Here is a 17,746-nt window from a genome sequence, read left to right on the forward strand (position 1 = left end):
TTATTTTTGAGATGAGTTTGAATTGCTAAGTTCATAAAACAAAGCAACAAGAACAAAAACTCATTAAACAACTCCCTTTAAATTAAGAACAAATCAAAAACAAGACAAAAAGCCAACCAGGCTTTTACTTTAAAAAAACATTTACATTCACATAAGTGGCATCCTTTCAACATCAAGTCTTCCTTGTCAGAAATACCTATGTTTCCAATTTCCTACTTTTTCTCTTAGGATGATAAGAATTTTGGGTGCCATCAGGAAAAAACACGAACATTACTTAATCTGCATGGTGATGACATACCTTAAATACAGTTTATATATAATTCTTATGATTGACAATTAAGAGTTAATTCTCAAACAGAAGTGGGTAAGGCTAGAGAATAAATCTGTCCTAAACATACTAGTCACAGGAGCAGCCCTTCCAGTAGACTGAGAGAAGAGCACCCACAGAGAAAGCACTGGCTGTGGCTAGAGGCCTGTTTATATTAGGTACACAGGATGAGGCAAGAGAACAAAATCAAGTGAGGCCCATTCCCAAGGTGGCACATACCCTTCCTTCTGGATTCTTATCGGGATGGTACTTCTGTGCGAGTCTGAAGTAAGCTTTTCTAATCTTGCTTTCATCATGCCTGGAAGAAAAGAAACTGTTTGTGAATACAGTAAGGTACATGAAAAACTACTTGCACCATCATCTAACATGATGCTGGAATATGCTCACATCTCTATGTCAGGAACTGTATTACGGATCCTGTATTTGGAATTGATCATATATTAGGTATCCAATTAAATCCAGTAAGATTTAAGTTAAGATTTTATATATATATATATTTGGTTTTCCGAGACAGGGTTTCTCTGTGTAGCTTTGTGCCTTTTCCTAGAACTCACTTGGTAGTCCAGGCTAGCCTCGAACCCACAGAGATCCGCCTGCCTCTGCCTCCCGAGTGCTGGGATTAAAGGCGTGCGCCACCACCGCCCGGCCTAAGATTCTATTTTTATGTTATCTTTATAGGTGAAGTAAAAGCTAAAAGTTCCCTAAGAAAGGTTCAACTTCTATTATAAAATTTAATTGTTTACAATATAATTTTAGTATTATTTAAAAAAAATTACAAAATTGTATCTGGGATTTGATAAACTAAGAAGTATGTTTTAAAAATCCAACAATTTGTCAAAAATGTCTAAAATGCCATTGCAAACTGTGTAATTTTAAGTTACTGTATCAGTATTAAGAAAACTTTACAAACATTTATTTTGTACTTTAAAAAATGCCTTTTGCCGGGCGGTGGTGGCGCACGCCTTTAATCCCAGCACTCGGGAGGCAGAGCCAGGCGGATCGCTGTGAGTTCGAGGCCAGCCTGGGCTACCAAGTGAGCTCCAGGAAAGGCGCAAAGCTACGCAGAGAAACCCTGTCTCGAAAAACCAAAAAAAAAAAAAAAAAAAAAAAAAAAAAAAAAAAAAAAAAAAAATGCCTTTTAAGCCATTTTCCTCTACTAGGTGTAGTCACTACAAAACTCCCCAAGGATGCAAGGATGCTCCTAATCCGCATGCAGTGTCCTGGGCACACTTCCAGCAGACCTTCCCCAAGCACAGCACACACTGTAGGAGGAAGCAGGAACCAAGCATGTGCAGGAGCACCATGTACCAGGTGCAGGAGCACCATGTACCAGGTGCAGGCTAGGCACATTGTACACAAGAGTTCAATTGATAAAATGCAATGGTCACCAACAAGATCAGAGAAACGTAATCTGGTTAGTAAATCTGTAATACGTCAAAATTGGTGACTAGTGTTCCAGATTATTCTCATGGGCCTTGTGTATCAATAAATAGGCAAAAATAAATAAATAAATAAATAAATAAATAAATAAATAAATAAATAAATAAATAAAATAAAAACCCTTTAAGATGGCTAGTTTAAATGGATTTTCATCTTTGATGTTAATGCCTGAAGCTAAAGCAGACATCTACTACTATAATACTGAAATAACTCACAGCCCCTGGCCTGCAGGCAGATTGAGCACTTCGTAAGCATCATCTATTGACATCATAGGTGGCTTCTTTTCCACTTCCTTCTTCCAAGCATCAAGGGAATCTTTCAGAAGCTTAACCTTAGAGAAAGAGGAGTAAAATCTGTATTCAGTAAAATAAAATGATTCAAAATACAATTTTAGGTTCATACAATATTTGTGCTGTATTTATTTAAATCAGCATTTCTAGGCTATCCAATTAACAGTGTACTAAAATACAAAAATCTTAACACTGATGCCAGCCAGGTTATTAGTTACAGAACTTCCTTCTGTTTAAGTTATATTTTTATTCTTCACTAACATATCTCTACTGTTAACTTTTAAAGAAACATTCATAAAACACAAGAAACCCCAAAATTAGTACAAGACACACTGTGCTAAGAAAGCAAGCACATGGTGGAGCCTTTCTTAAGGTGACCTACATATTATAACTATGCTGCACTCAAACAAATGCAAGGAACAGAGAACTCACTAGGGCTGCACAGTGAGGGGAAGACAAACGGCTAAAACTTATCACACAGCTACACGTCAAAGGAGCAGACAGTTTACACAAGTTGTCAGATCCAATGAGTTTTTTCCCTTGATACAGGCCAGGCTGGCCTTGCAACCTTCCTGCCTCAATCTTTGGAAGACAGGAAAACGGGTTCATTACTAAAGCTAACTCTTCAAAATCTGAAAAACACGCTAAAATTCTAGAAGGTCCATTCCCGAGGGAGTAAACCTCTGTGTCACTAAGCACTTACAAGTTTTCCATCCTTTCATGTAGACTCCTGTCTGAAGCAGTGCCAGGCTTGTCTGTATCTGGTCACAGCACTGTGCAGACATGTGGGACCAATGGCAAATGTCCTGGCACCTTTAGATGGTAAGTTCTGCTGAACGGGTACCAGACCTAATTCACTCCTTTCCACAGCCCCAAAGGCTCCAATCTGTTCTTCTGAATGTTAGGGAGTTATGCTTACATGAACACTCAATCTTCAGAACCTCCTTTATAGACAGCAGCTAATATTTCTATCACCTCCATTTTAGAGATGAACCCTGAGGCTTGGGCAATCAGCCAACATTCTGAATATACACATACTCCGTGACAGTCAACCTAAAACTGTCTCAGATACTGAACACCTATGTCCATGAGCTTACAATCTCCCTTAGAGATGGGCACTGGCCAGGGAATGAAACTTATCTCGGTCATAAAAAAACTAAAAATTAAGTATCTTTCAGTCTGAAATCTTTTTTTTTTTTTTTTTTTTTTTTTGTTTTTTTTCAAGACAGGTTTTCTCGTTTTGGTGCCTGTCCTGGATCTCGCTGCATAGACCAGGCTGGCCTTGAACTCGCAGAGATCCGCCTGGCTCTGCCTCCCGAGTACTGGGATTAAAGGTGTGTGTCACCACCGCCCAACTCAGTCTGAAATCTACACAAATGTATTAACTACTTAGTACATGTTGCTTAAGAAACAGAGATTTCCTCTTTCTTCCTTTCTTTGAGACAATCTCACTATTGTTTAGGCTTGCTGCAATCTTCCAGCCTGATCCTCACAAACAGTGGAGACTACAGGGATGCAGTACCGTGAATACCTAAAGAGGCTACTATCCTTCTTATCACAGGAAGAAAAGAATCCTCAAATGTTTAGAAATTGCTTTTGCAGTTTAAGAAAGTGTTGTGTAATATTGTGATTTCACTCTGAAAATAAAGCTTGCTTTGAGCCAGAAAGTGGAGCTAGCCACTAGCTCACCAAAATTAATCACAGAGGTTTGGAGGACTGTGGACAGATGGGAGACAAAGTAATAAGGTGGGGCTGAGAGAAGATCTCAGCCCTTTTGGAGGAACAGAAGAGGTAGGAAGTCATTGGTGGCTGCTCCTTTGCTTCTCTGTTCTTTCAGGTTCTTACCCTGACATCTGACTCCTGATTATTTATTGGTTTGGTAAAGAATAATGATAAACACCTAGTTTCACCTAGTGCCAAACATGGGTCGCCATTTGTAAGTGGAAGTTTCTGTCTGCAGCTGCTCTTGAATAACCACTTAGAGTCTTAGTATTATTTATAAATGCTTGGCTGATAGCTCAGGCTTATTATTAATTAGCTCTTACAACTTAAATTAACCCATTTCTATTAATCTATGTGCTGCCACGTGGCTCGTGGCTCGTGGCTTTACATGTCCTCCAGCATGTCTTGCTCCGTGTCTCCTGGTGACTCTTCTCACTCCCCCTTCTTCTTCCCAGCATTCTCTGTTTGGCTCTCTCCGCAACCTTATCCTGTCCAGCTATTGGCCAGTCAGCTTCGTTATTAAACCAATCACAGCAACATATATTCACACAGTGTAAAGAAATATTTCAGAAGAAGGAACAAACTGAACTTACTGGGTCTTTAATTGGCCAATCTGGAAACCGGAGTGTATCACAAAGTTGTTTGAGGTAATAAATATTACAAAATAGTTCATTTTCTAGCTGTGGATAATTGATAACTGGGATGGGACAATATTGATAAAGTGCTCTCGTATTGCTCTGCAGGCGAGGTGTGAAGTCAGCAAGATGGGCAGCAATCTTCTCTATCATGAGGCGCCTACAATCACAGAAGCTTCCGTTCAGGCATTCTGAAGGATTAGTTTACTTAAAGAGAAACATAGGTAATCATGCAAGAAAATTACATAACTCTTCAGAACTACTCAATTATAAAGCTTGATTAAATGTTATTGGGTATTTTAATCATACCGTGTAAATACTCAGGAGAAATTAACCTATATATAATACTTGATAATAAAGACCAAAGACGAACACCAATCCACTCAGTCATTTCTACTAAAAACCCAGCCATTACAAAGGCAGATGGTGTCTGCATGTATATCAGGTAGTAGGACAGCCAGGCACTAAGGCTTGCTACTGCCAAAGAAGCTCATTACAGGGTATTAGTTTTATCTGGCCCTAAGGTAAGCAGAACTAAATGTGGTAAGAAAAATCTTTCAGAGAGAGGAACTCAAGACAATTTAAAAAGAAAAATATTATACACAAATTACTTCTAATTTATCTATATCCCTACATATTTTTCCAACAAAAATATGACTGACACACAGAATGTCACCATTAAATATGGTGGCCAGCATAAAACAAGCCTAAAGGTCAACCTACCCCAGAAATCAATGATAATAAATAGGTGGCATGGAGAATCTAAAGTTGGCCTGAGAACTGAGTTACTCAAAGACCAAATATGCAGCTGAGAGAGCTGAGGACTTCACAGAGGCAGCCATCACCCTAGACCTATGAACATCCACAGACAGGTGAGGTATATAGTGTATCCTGCCATGTGTTTGTTTCCACAGGCTTCTCCCATGGCATACCTTTCCTTGTAATGTCAAAACCTGTTGGCTAGGGTGGTGGTTTGAAAGGAAAACAGCCTCCATAGGCCCATAGGGAGTGGCATTATTAGGAAGTGTGGCCTTGTTGGAGGAAGTGTGTCACTTTGGAGGCGGGCTTTGAGGTCTCACATGCTTAAACTATGCCCAGGGTGGCACAGTCTCCTTCTGTTGCCTGCGGATCAAGATGTGGAACTCTCAGATCCTTCTCCAGCACTATGTCTGCCAGCACACTGCCATGCTTCCTGCCACGACAATAATGGACTAAACCTCTGAAACTGTAAGCTAGCCCCAATTAAATGTTTTCCTTTGTAAGTGTTGCCGTGGTCATGGTGCCTCTTCACAGTAATAAAACCTAACTAAGATAGCTGGGAAATACTCATCAAAATTCCTGTGGGCATCTTTAGTCTGACTCATTCTATATGGGCACAGTTTGTGGAGTCGAGGCCTACTGCCAAGAATCCAGTTGTGTATTGATTGCATTGCCATTAGTGACAACAGGTCACACTCTTTTACTCTTAAAGCTATATTAACAGTCATTTATAAATTCCTATCAGAATAGAAGCTTCAGTCCTTGACAAAACCTATCAGTTAATGTGGAACATACAAAAACTAGTAAGAATGCTTCTTGCAATGAATGGAAATCAAGTCAGGTGATCAGCAGCAAACATTCCAAGCATAAACACAGCCAGAACTTATTCACCTCATCTCGCTGCTCCAGATTGCTTCCGGAGTGTCAAATTCACCTAGGAAAATCTCAGAAAACTTCTCGGGTTCATAATTCTCTAGGTAGCACACCATTGCTTCAGGTAGGATATGTCCAAGTATACTTCTCTGAAAAATATCCTGTCCTTTAGTCTTAAAAAAAAAATGGACAAAGTATAGTTAGAAACAATAAAATCACCTTTAACATCTTTGATAAATAAATTATTAGAGCATTTCAAGAAAAGAGCACCAGGCCAAATGTGGTGAGGCACCCCTTTAATCCCAGCACTCTTGCACTGAGGAAGGTGGATTTCTGTGAGTTCAAGGCCAGACAGCCAGGGTTATGTAGAGACCTTGCCTCAAAACCAACCAACCAACCAACCTGGAACAAACCACTGCTGAGCTGCAGGGGGTCAGAGGAATGCAGTGAAATGTGAAGGCAAAGGCAGAAGCGCGCCACTGGCCTTGCAGCAGCAGTCTTAACTTTCTTAGGGGTCACCTGCACCACCACACAGGGCTAAGGATAATGAGCCTGTGGCCGTGAGTAACAATGATGGTAACAAGGAAGATGCATAAAGACATATATCACCTACCTTGTCTATACCAGTCAATGCAGTTGCTACCCATTCCTACTGTTTTCAAATCCAGTAAGTCTAGCTCCTTTGAAAATTAGTGTCTGTCTGTCTCTCTCTCTCTCTCTGTGTGTGTCTATGTGTGTCTTTGTCCACTGCCAGGGCATGAAGGTCAGAGAATAACTTACAGAAATAGGCTCTCACCTTCCACCATGTAGGTAGGTCCTGGAGACTCAATTCAGACCTCCAGGTCTGGTAGCAAGCACCTTACCTGCTGAGCCATCTCACTAGTCCTTAAATCGAGATCTTAAAGAGGCTGCTCTCATGAAATGTGCATAGAACTTAAGAGGGCAGATTTCATCTCAAGTAATTACAACTAACTGGATCGAGAAGTCCAAATCTGGCTCACAATTTAACATGCCACATTTTTAAACTCATTTCTCTTAGGATTGAAATCTGGTCCTAAAGAAGGCAAATGCCTCTCTGCCTTCCACCTCGGTAAGTAACAAGTTGTTCTTTTCTAGGACAGTACTAGGGATCAAACACAAATTCAAAAGCGAGATTTTCAGATATTTGCCAACAATAGTGATAAATGTACTTGTTACACTGCTGGGTGAAAGTCTGCTGTTCTGCTTCCTAGTGTTGTATTATTTGGGACTTCCTACATACACAATTTTGCTGTAATTATTTAAAATAGTTAGGGAGAATAATTTCTAGAATATTAGTTTTCGGGTCCTGGAGGGATCTGAGAGGGTAAAGTGCTTTCAACACAAGCAGGAAGATGGATCTGGACCCCCAGAACCCACATTGGAGCTGAGCGGCAGCAGGAGCTGTAACCCAGCACTGGGATGGAGGGAGATGACAGAGCTCACTGATGAGCCAGCCCAGGTGAAACATCGGATTTCAGGTTCAGTGAGAGGTTAGACAAACATCTCAAGTTGACCTCAGGCTCCACACAGGTACACAGGAAAGCGCATGCACACAAAACCCTCTTGCCCAGCTTTGCTTTTTTTTTTTTTTTTTTAAATAAATTACCCATATACTGACGCACAGAAGTAAAAGAGAAAGGATGCCCCCCCCCAAAAAAAAACCGAATACTGTATTAAGCATCACTAGAGACACTTTCTACTCGTAACGTATGAGATGCCGCCACCACCACGTTTCCCTTCAATAGTGCCAGGCACTCTTAGGGCTGCAGTGGCTCCTCTACGAAGTCTTCACTACTGTCAAAGTGGTGCAGCAATCGTCACGTCTTAACCAGTGGTCTGCTTCGGGTAACAAAAAATTAAATGCTCTAGCAAGAGCCTAACAAATTTGAAACACCTGCTGGTAACTTTCTGACATTAAAGTCTCTTTGTAAAATACTTGACAGGTAATAAAACTTCAGGTTGATGGGCCTCCTAAATGTGATCTTTTTTTCGGCTCTCAATTTTCCTTAATGTAAGGGCGAGAACATGTGAAAACAGTGTAGTCTCAAAAAGGAAACCTGCCATCTCTTCTGCCTTGGGATCTGAACACAAGTACAGCTCCAGTCTTAATGAACCTTAAGAGATTTCAGATTACAATAACATCTCTATAAAAACTGCTAATCTAACTCTTAATTGAAGAGGGTAACATACTAAAAGCTATCAAGGAATAACTCATAGTTGTGATTTCAATGTAGGCATAATGGGCAATACTTTGATATAAAAACTCTGCTTCACCTTTTTAGGTGCAGGTACTGCAGAGAATGTGAATGAACTGTAAGTGCTCCTGCCGTCAAGTACTCCAGCCTTGTGAGCACACGCTCCTAAAGCTATCTGAGAGTGCTGAGAGAGCCCCCTCAGTGTCTGTGTGCAGGCAGGGAATGTGCTTACCTCCTCAGACTTGAAAGCCTGCTTGGTATGTGTATATTTCAAAAACCTAGAAGAAAAATAAAGTGTCTTTCAGATAGAGAAACTGATTAGGTTTTAGTGACTTTATGTTTTTAAAGACTGGACCATTAATGAATTTTAAAAAGGTTAAAAAAGAAGTTAAAAGGGCAACTCATAAATCCATATTCCCAAATTACTTTAAGGAAAGACCTGAAATGTGTTATAAAGATTTTGAAGTACGGTTATATTAAGGCTACATAGTAATATAGAAATATTCATTAAGGCAGCAAAATATAAAACTGCATGTATAGGATAAATGCATTTATATTAAATATATGTATACATATAATAAAATAAATTTCAAATACTAATTCTGGTAAACTGCCACAATTCTGAGTTCCCACCTTCTTTTCTACTTTCCAAATGTTTAGACATTTAGATAACTATTATAATGAAAAAAAGCAATGAGGTTTTATAAAAAAGTTCCCGTTAAGTGTGTCACATATAACAGGTAATTTAAGACAGGTGTTTTCCATGTTCTTACCGAGCAATGGGAAGCACGTTGGAACCTGTATACATCATGATAAAGAAAAACACTCCACTGAGATAGAGGCGAGGTAACTGTGGATTATCTTGCATAATGTGGTGTAATAAGATAGCAACCTTCTCAACAAGGATAGGGTCAAAGGTCAGTAGTAGCTGAAAAAGTAAATAAAAAACGTTTTGTTTGAGGAGTTAAACTGAAGCTATAATTTCTACATCCATGGGACTCAATAAAGTTGTACCAGACTCAAACCAACTTTAAAAAGGTTCATTCTACATTTAATGCAGATAGTAAGACACTGTTGAGAACTGATTAAAAAAAAAAAAATGAGATCAGATAAAGGCCCAAATGTGTCCAAAGCTAGTTTTGTTATGTTGTTACTGGTAAGTTGCTTGTGACAGCATCTCTGATGCACACACACACACAAGAGTGTGTGCACAGGCATGTGTTGTCTACCTGCATATGTTCGAGTATGAGGGCAAATGTGTGGGTTAACACACGTGCATGTGTCTGTGTTGCATTAGTTTCAGTTAAGCTGATATGAAAAACACCTGAAGGCTACTTAGTTGTAGAGCAGAACAAAAACCAGCCCCTAGTGAAATGGCACTGAAAAGCAGGGCTAGAAGTGTAACCCAGAGGCTGCAACAACCCCAAAGCTCTGAGAGACCACGGCTCTAGAACACTGAGGGACACCGCAGGTCACTGACTGCATCTAGGCTAATAAAGACCCGAGTAGAGCTGCTCTGAACAAATGCATGCTAAGCCAATTTAGTAAGTTTTACTTATGACTTACATAATAAAGGTGGTATTTCAATTTTCATTAAATATTTGCTTCCAAAGAATCCCAAAGCCGGGCGGTGGTGGCACACGCCTTTAATCCCAGCACTTGGGAGGCAGAGCCAGGCAGATCTCCATGAGTTCGAGGCCAGCCTGGTCTACAGAGCAAGATCCAGGAAAGGCACAAAGCTACACAGAGAAACCCTGTCTCAAAAAACAAACAAATAAACAAACAAACAAACAAAAGAATCCCAAATCTGGGGTCAATTACTACTAGTAAAAATGAAACAAGCATACAATGCAGGGTGTAATAAGCGTTATCTCCATGTGACAGACCAATAGTCTAGATTTAGGTGTGAGAAAGAAGAACTGTTTCTCTTTTAAGTTGGTGTCTTAAGTTTCTCCTGCCTCATGTCCTATCTGTTCAACAAGGCAATTGCAATGTTCCATGCTATGGCAAGTTTTAGGAAGGAAAAGTCAAGAAAAGTCATGTAGGATTTTTCTCAAATGTTAAGGGCAGCTATAGTTTGAGATTAGGTACTGGGAAATAGCAGATCTTGAGTTTTGCCTCACAGTATCAAACAAAGTATTTCAAGTTGTCACTGTGCAAGAAAACATAGGACATCTATTCACTGTGCACTATACCACTCTAAAAATTCTTAAGCTGTAGATGGTCAAACCAGTGACCATCCTACGTCAAGTAAACACAGGAATCCCTTTCTAAGCACAACATGGTGGGTGCTTGGAAAACTGCTTAAGCTACTTGTGTTCCAGCCAGAGCAAGGGCTCCTACGAGGAAAATAAGTGAAAATTACTTACAAAGAAATATTCTGAACCCAGTATAAAACATACAGAAGGATGTGTTTATTAAAAGAAGCTAAATTTAGCAGGGCATGGTGGCCCACACCTTTAATCTCAGTACTCAGTAGGCAGAGGCAGGATGATCTCTGTGAGTTCAGGGACAGCCAGATTTACATAGTGAGTTCTGGGTGGGAACATGTCTTGGGGGGACAGGCTAAATTTATCAAAAAACTTCTTTTCCTTTTCTTCAGATATTACCAGAAGTTTTGATTAGTTAAAATAGAAACCCTTCACTGACCAAGTTTCATTCTATACAGACATTTCTTAAACATTTTTCAACCATCCCTTCCTAATCCCAAATTTAATGCTGCTTGCATTTATTTTTTTCTTTTCAGTATTAGAAACCTTGGGAGAAGGTTTGGGAGATGATTTTCTGAGTACTTTATCTTCATGTTGACAGGATCCAACAAACAAAAACTCCTTTCTTTTGGTATCACCTCAGATACATAGCCACTTAATCTTCTGGGATTAGCTGATAACAGTTTAAAAAACAACTTACAGTGTACTTTCACTTAAGGGTATGAACAGAAATGTCCATGGTAAGAAAAACCATATATATAAAACATATAAACTGTCACTCTCAATTAAAACGACAAAAATGATCACAGATCATAAGGTCTATGTAGAGTTAATGGAATAATGAATGCATAGTTAGGAGGACAGAATAATAAATACACAGGAAGAAGTTTACCTAAAATCTCTGGAACCTACTTATTTGGATTTATTGCTAGTCTCAGTTATATTATAAATTGCAAAAGAACAGCATAATGCAGAAAAAGAAAAGAAATTTTAATATACCCTTAAGTATCCAAATCTATCTTTGAAGTGGTTGCTATCCATAAAACCCTCACCCGAAAACAGTCAAACCCCGAGAATGCTAGTGAGTCTGCTGTTACCTGTTAGAGAAATGAGTGTGCCCTTATCTGTAGGCTGCCAGTGTACCTTTGTGCCCCACACCAATCTGTAGTACAAAGGAGCGCACCTTTGCAGTTCCCACAGTGATGGGATTTTGAAGAATGGATTATAAATAAAATCCCTTTTGAATGATTCTGGAATCTGAAGATATCACACATTTAGGTTCCTGGATATCCAATCTTCCCCAGTACATTCAGATTAACAACTAAATGTAGAACTATGGCTAGAGATGGTTCAGCAGTTAAGAGCACAGACTGCTCTCGTAGGGGACCTGGATTTGGTTTCCAGTACCTACAAGCTGATCACAACCAGCTGTACCTCCAATTCCAGGGGACCTGATATCTACTCTTCTGGCCCCCAGGGAACCAGGCATGCACACAGTATACAGATATACACGAAAACAAAACATCATATATATAAAAATAAATCTTAAAAAAAGGATATATGAAGCAAATGTAACTTGGGGTTCAGCTTTATGAAAACGGAATGGGTTATAATGAAATAAAGACGAGGGCTTACAGTACAATAAAATAATCTCTAAAAGACTGTCTGGCGTGGTGACCAGAAGTGACCCACCTGGATGACGTGGGGAAGGCAGGTGCTGTCTGACAGCAGTCGTTTCACTCTGGGCAAAGGACGAATGATGGCATTGTCCTGATCCCTAGAAAATAGTTTCTAAGGTCAACACTGAGTAGATTGATTGGAATCTGTATGTTCAGAGCATATGACATTCTACTAGGCATGAAGCAAGTTACCTTCCTCTTTTGTAAATGAAGACTAAGCTCTCATACAGCTGGGAACATGATTAGGTATTTGGTTTAAATCTACTGGCTGTTTAATATGACTTCATTTCCTTCCATAAGATTTCCTTGAAAAACAGTACCCTAGAAGAGCCAAAGACTCTTATTTATTATTTAATTGATTAAACTTTGTGTTGTCTAACACACTGTCTGTGGATAGTCCCCCCCAAAGGCCTTATATCAAGCTCTGTCAAATAAACTGAACCTTAGTTTCATGATGGTCAGTACTTTTCAAATACAGCCTTAATGAATGCATTACTATTTCTAAATTCGACCTGTATGGTTTAGAGTTTAACCTGATTTTTTTAAAGAGAACTATGAGATGAGCACAGAGTGTTACAAGATATGTGGTTTTTTAAGTCATTTCTATCAGGTTATCTTTACAAAAGCATAAAAACAAAATGATGTGTGTGCAAATATTTTATGAAGACTGAAATATTCCAGGTAAAGGTTACAAATGTGATTGTTATAGGAAGCAAATCCTTGCCTGTAATGGTCCTATCAGGTGAGCTGTGGGCTGTCAATCATTCCATCTTCAACAGCAGGCCTGGCTAGCCCGGCAGATCAGGAGCTGGCACTCAGTACTGACATGGGCTATAGATATCTATTTCCAAACATTCCTATCTAATCCATGTAAATATTATGATTGTTACGAGTGCTAGAGTACAGCTGATAAATATCAATTATGTTAAGATTATTTGAAATCCCTCAGAAAAGGTTGTTTTCAGTTACCACATGAATATAACTTGCAAATTATTTCTTTATAACTATTTCAAAAAGTTTAAAGGTCAAAGAAGCACTATCCCAAGCCACATAGAGGACATCCTTGTTTTAAATTGCCCGAGTAATCCTTTAACATTACAGAAAACATATCTACACAATGGAGAGATCAGGATATCTGAGAGTCCCTTCTAGTCATGAAAACATCAATGAGATTGTACCTGCTTGGAAAATATCCACACATTGTGATCAACATGTTCAGTATTAAGGTAGCAAGGTCAGTTTCATTCAGAACAGCCTGCCCACTGGCTAACAGGCACCACTTAAGCTGAGGTATTGCCTGGAGAGGTCGCCATCCATCCATGCCTTGAGCCCAACATCTGGTTTTTGCATTCAACATTCCTTTGGCCCATAATTCTTGCATCTTAATTGATTGAAGGCATCATTATTACAAACACAAAATCAAATGAAATGTTTGCCAATGTTTTCTATATCAGTACAATACATAAGAAACAAAAACCCACTATGAGACAGTGATGTTTCAGCATGGCAAATATACTATGAATACACAAGATCTTGCCAACAGCATTTCAGGAACCCAAATTTGACCAATAGTGTAAGAATAACCATTTATTTGGCAAATAAAAGAGTATGCAGAACATTGGAAGGTGCACAAATGATAAACAAAATGGACAGAAACCAAATAATATAGGAGAAGGCTTGGCCCCTCATTCTGACTGAGACTGAGAGGTTGAGGATAGGACCAAACACTGTGGTAAAGGGGATGCTCTTGGCTCCTAGAATGAGCATGTACTATTCAATGATCATACTATGTGAAGCATTAGATGATATACAATTAGAATAGTAATAGTTACTATATAAAAATTCATTGAAAAAAAATCAATGCTACCTTGTAAGTGACATTCCTGTAACAAGAGGCTTGTAAGATGTGAACCATGATTTTGTAACATAGGTACATCTCTAGAACCTCAAGTCACCTAACGCTTTAGGAGGAAATGGAGTTGTATGACTACTGGTGCTAAATACAGTAATCAGTTCAAAGACACTGAATTTCTAGGGGCTAGAGAGACAGCTCTGAAGATAAGAGCACTGACTGTTTCGCCAAAGGACCTGAATTCAGTTCCCAGCACCCATATTAGGTATCTCATGACCACAGATCTCTTCAGCTCTGGGATTCAGGCCTGCTTGGGCACCTGCACACAGGTGGCATCCATTTACAGACACACACATATACACACATAAAAACAGTATCTTAAAAAAATACTGCACATCAATATGAGTACTAAAAAAGAGGGCATAAGACAGATGGCAAAGACCCGCCAGGCATGCTGCTGCACATCTGTGCTGTCAGCATCTGTCAAGGCCAGGCTACATGGTAGAGTCTGGAAGACTCGACCACTAAGAACTGTCAACAAAGCAGAGATGACAAGAAGTTCCTACACAGCACACACCTCGTGAAATCCATACGGACCACTCCTTTCTTTGTCTGCATTGCCAAAATACCACTCCTTCTCACTCTCTCTCTTCATGTCTGGAGACGCTTCAATCACATTGCTCTATGTTAAAAGAGATTTCAGTTATTTCCAAGGCAGAAATCTAAGGGGCAGAAGCCATAAACAACTTATTCAGTACCAAATTTTGGTCTGAAGTTTTTTTCTTTTAAATTCTTTCAGAAAAGGATTAAATGCCTAAGGAACAACCAAAGAAAGGTATTTCTTTGTTAATACATATATATAAATAATTTCCTAAATTAACTCATCTGTCTAATTTAAGGATATTTATATTCCCTGTAGTCATTGGTAAATTCTCATGGCACTAAAGTTTCAGTAAATGTAAATAATTACATAAAATATTATTAACCTGAAACCATGATATTCAACATATTCAAGTTTTGGGGGGGGGGAACAGGGCTTCAGTAAGCAGCTAGATCAAAATGCCAGTCCTGGCCAGTCCTGGCTTCAGCAGGTTAAGTATTTTTCCATCCTTCCCACAATGTTAAAATGAATGAGGTCTGGCCTTGAGCTGCTGCAGCGGCTGCTGCTGTTGAACAACTTAGGTTCTGCCTGAAGAAGACCTCTCTGTACATAGTGAGCCATAAGCTAGCAAAGGAACCATTTCCTAATCGACTCCTGGAACAGCTGAGTCTCAGCTTTAGTCAGCCACAGGCATCCAACTGCCCAAACATGTTCAAGGAGGGCAGAGTGGGCAGCAGTCAACTCTCTGTACTCTATCATCTATATGCCACTTCCTTTTTGACTATAAATATAAGACGCCTAAGTGGGGGCAGAGCAGCATGAACTATTTTGGGCTTAGGCGGCTGCCAACTTCGAGAATCACAGACAAAGCTAATTAAGATTAGAAAAACTAGATTTGTTATAATTTTCTCTCTTAGCAACACAGATAGTTCTTACATTTTTCTTAATGTTTTGGGAAGATAAGAGTTTTTATGTTAGTAAGTTTTGGTATACCGTGGTTTCTAAATAGTCCTGTAATCATCAGCTTTCAGTTAGAGTCAAACTGTAAATTCAGCAGAATGGCTAAGAGCACAAGCTTCCTGCAGCTAACCTGGTTCTGAGCCAGGTTACAGAGAACAGTGGCACGTGCTTATTTAGCTCTCTGCTCCTCAGTTTGTGCTGCAAATGGGGCAATGATGGAAACCACCACACAGGGCCACTGAGGGGTTTAGCGTGTAAATGTTCTCCAGAACAGTACCCGGTACACTGCAATGGTACACAATAAGCATTGTGATTATCTTTCATACCTAAAACCAGAAAATGACCCATTCTAAAATATTTAAAAGGCTTTTTGTCATAATTAAAACATCTTGAACCAGAATTTTTTTAAAAAAAATTGTATTTAAAAACACAAAACGTCAAATAAGCTAAAATCCAGATCTCTCTTTGAATCAAGCACCAGGGAAGGCCTGGTGGCTTTGTCTTGTTGTATGACGATTTGAATAGTGCCCCCAGTGGCCTTAGGGCAAAACATGTTCTTGGTGTTTGTCAATGCTGAATGTTCTAGTTACATATCCAGTGAAATCAAATGAAAGGTCACACTGCATCAAAAACAAGCCACATTAGAGAGACAGTTACTTGACCCTAAAAGACAAATGGTATGAGGAAATAACTGACTCTGGTGGTAACGACTCCTTTTGGCATGCATTCATCTCCCTGCATTGGCACTACTGTCATTACTGGAGAAATGTTTCACCAGCCATGTACATGAACCCACATGCAGACTTCAGCGACTCCTGTGATTCTGAAATTGTATCCAAAGAACACAGAGCGTGCAGGAGCTAGAAAGCAAACATACTTGCAGAGGGACTGTTGCTCGGCTCACGTGAAGATGTGCAAGAGTCAGCAAGTCCACAAGAATTCTAATGCCATTTGAGTCCATGAGATCCTTAACGTTTTTCTGAAACAAGAAAACATTTTTGCACAATCTAAAGCCTTTCTCATCAATAGTGCTGTAACCCAGCACACTCTCTAGGGCGAGCGCGCGCATGCGCGGGCGCACACACACACACACACACACACACACACACACACACACACACACACACACACACAAGGAGTTTCTTTAGAAGTGTCTGGCATGCAACTCTACTTACTTAGTATCTGTAGGGTTAAAAGGGTAAAATTATACTATAAAGAGATCATGGTCTGAGTAAGCACACTCTCCCCCAAGAAAAACAAAGCAGCATGATAAACTCTAGCCCTACAACTATCCTGCTGATCAATAAACAAGTGATTCAATAACCAGAAATAAAATATTACATTAAACAATTCTTTAATGTTGAAATTTGTGTGGTGCTGCACACACACTCAGCAAGTGCTCTACCTCTGAGTCACACCCTCCAGCACCTCCAGTCTGTTTCTGTAATGGAAAGGAAGAGGCTTCATTTAGCACCTGGAGCACCAGGGCAGGATATGCAGGAAAACAGGCAAAAACCTTCTCCTCTATATACCTGAAACCCTCAGTTTTTTCATCTAAAGAAGAAAACAGCCATCTCTGGATGATTTGACTAACAGGTTAGCTGTGCTTGGGCACATAACTTGGAATGACAGTGTATTTATACAGAAGACTGTACCTTATTAAGGATCAGCTTGTTCAGGAAGAGGATCAGCCGATCCCGTTCAAGTTTATCAGTGCACTAATAAAATAAACAACAATTTAGTCAACAGTGGATAAAACATCCCTGAGACAGCTTCACAAAAATCAACTCAGAAAAAAAATATCATCTTTGGCCGTGCGGTGGTGGCACACACCTTTAACCCCAGCACTCAGGAGGCAGAGCCAGGCAGATCTCTGAGTTCGAGACCAGCCTGGTCTACAGAGTGAGATCCAGGAAAGGTTCCAAAGCTACACAGAGAGAAACCCTGTCTCGAAACTCTCCCTTCCCCAAAAAAGTCATCTTTGAAACATTAAAGAGACAATTACAGGTATCTGCCTGCCAATTACTGTATTTCCTCAGTGTTTTACACTGTATGCAATGTTAAAGAACTTATTTAATTTCCTAAAATGGAAGATATTCTTGAGTCCTTATAGAGACTAATATAATAGCTTTTAAGGGACATAAAAAGTGAAGTAAATGAAATCCTTTGACTTGGAAAAGT

At 39.5% G+C, this 17,746-nt stretch overlaps 1 protein-coding gene across 5 annotated transcripts in view; it reads right to left on the reverse strand.

The window, feature by feature from the left end:
* Dnajc13 (DnaJ heat shock protein family (Hsp40) member C13) overlaps positions 1 to 17,746 on the reverse strand; it is a 118,038-nt gene that overhangs the window by 34,803 nt on the left and 65,489 nt on the right. For all 5 annotated transcript variants that reach the window (XR_013052916.1, XM_006983611.4, XM_016002167.3 and 2 more), the window contains 11 exons: positions 17,221 to 17,283; positions 16,443 to 16,544; positions 14,582 to 14,686; positions 13,331 to 13,533; positions 12,166 to 12,250; positions 9,037 to 9,191; positions 8,496 to 8,541; positions 6,066 to 6,220; positions 4,374 to 4,575; positions 1,984 to 2,099; positions 548 to 626 (listed from right to left, as the gene is read on the reverse strand). Coding sequence is in view for 4 of the 5 variants with exons in the window: in XM_006983611.4 (XP_006983673.1) it covers positions 548 to 626; positions 1,984 to 2,099; positions 4,374 to 4,575; positions 6,066 to 6,220; positions 8,496 to 8,541; positions 9,037 to 9,191; positions 12,166 to 12,250; positions 13,331 to 13,533; positions 14,582 to 14,686; positions 16,443 to 16,544; positions 17,221 to 17,283 (1,311 nt within the window). In the remaining variant the exon portion in view is untranslated. The remainder of the gene's footprint in view (positions 1 to 547; positions 627 to 1,983; positions 2,100 to 4,373; positions 4,576 to 6,065; positions 6,221 to 8,495; positions 8,542 to 9,036; positions 9,192 to 12,165; positions 12,251 to 13,330; positions 13,534 to 14,581; positions 14,687 to 16,442; positions 16,545 to 17,220; positions 17,284 to 17,746) is intronic.

The sequence above is a fragment of the Peromyscus maniculatus genome, chromosome 7, assembly GCF_049852395.1.
Source record: "Peromyscus maniculatus bairdii isolate BWxNUB_F1_BW_parent chromosome 7, HU_Pman_BW_mat_3.1, whole genome shotgun sequence".
In the NCBI taxonomy this organism is placed as follows: domain Eukaryota; kingdom Metazoa; phylum Chordata; class Mammalia; order Rodentia; family Cricetidae; genus Peromyscus; species Peromyscus maniculatus.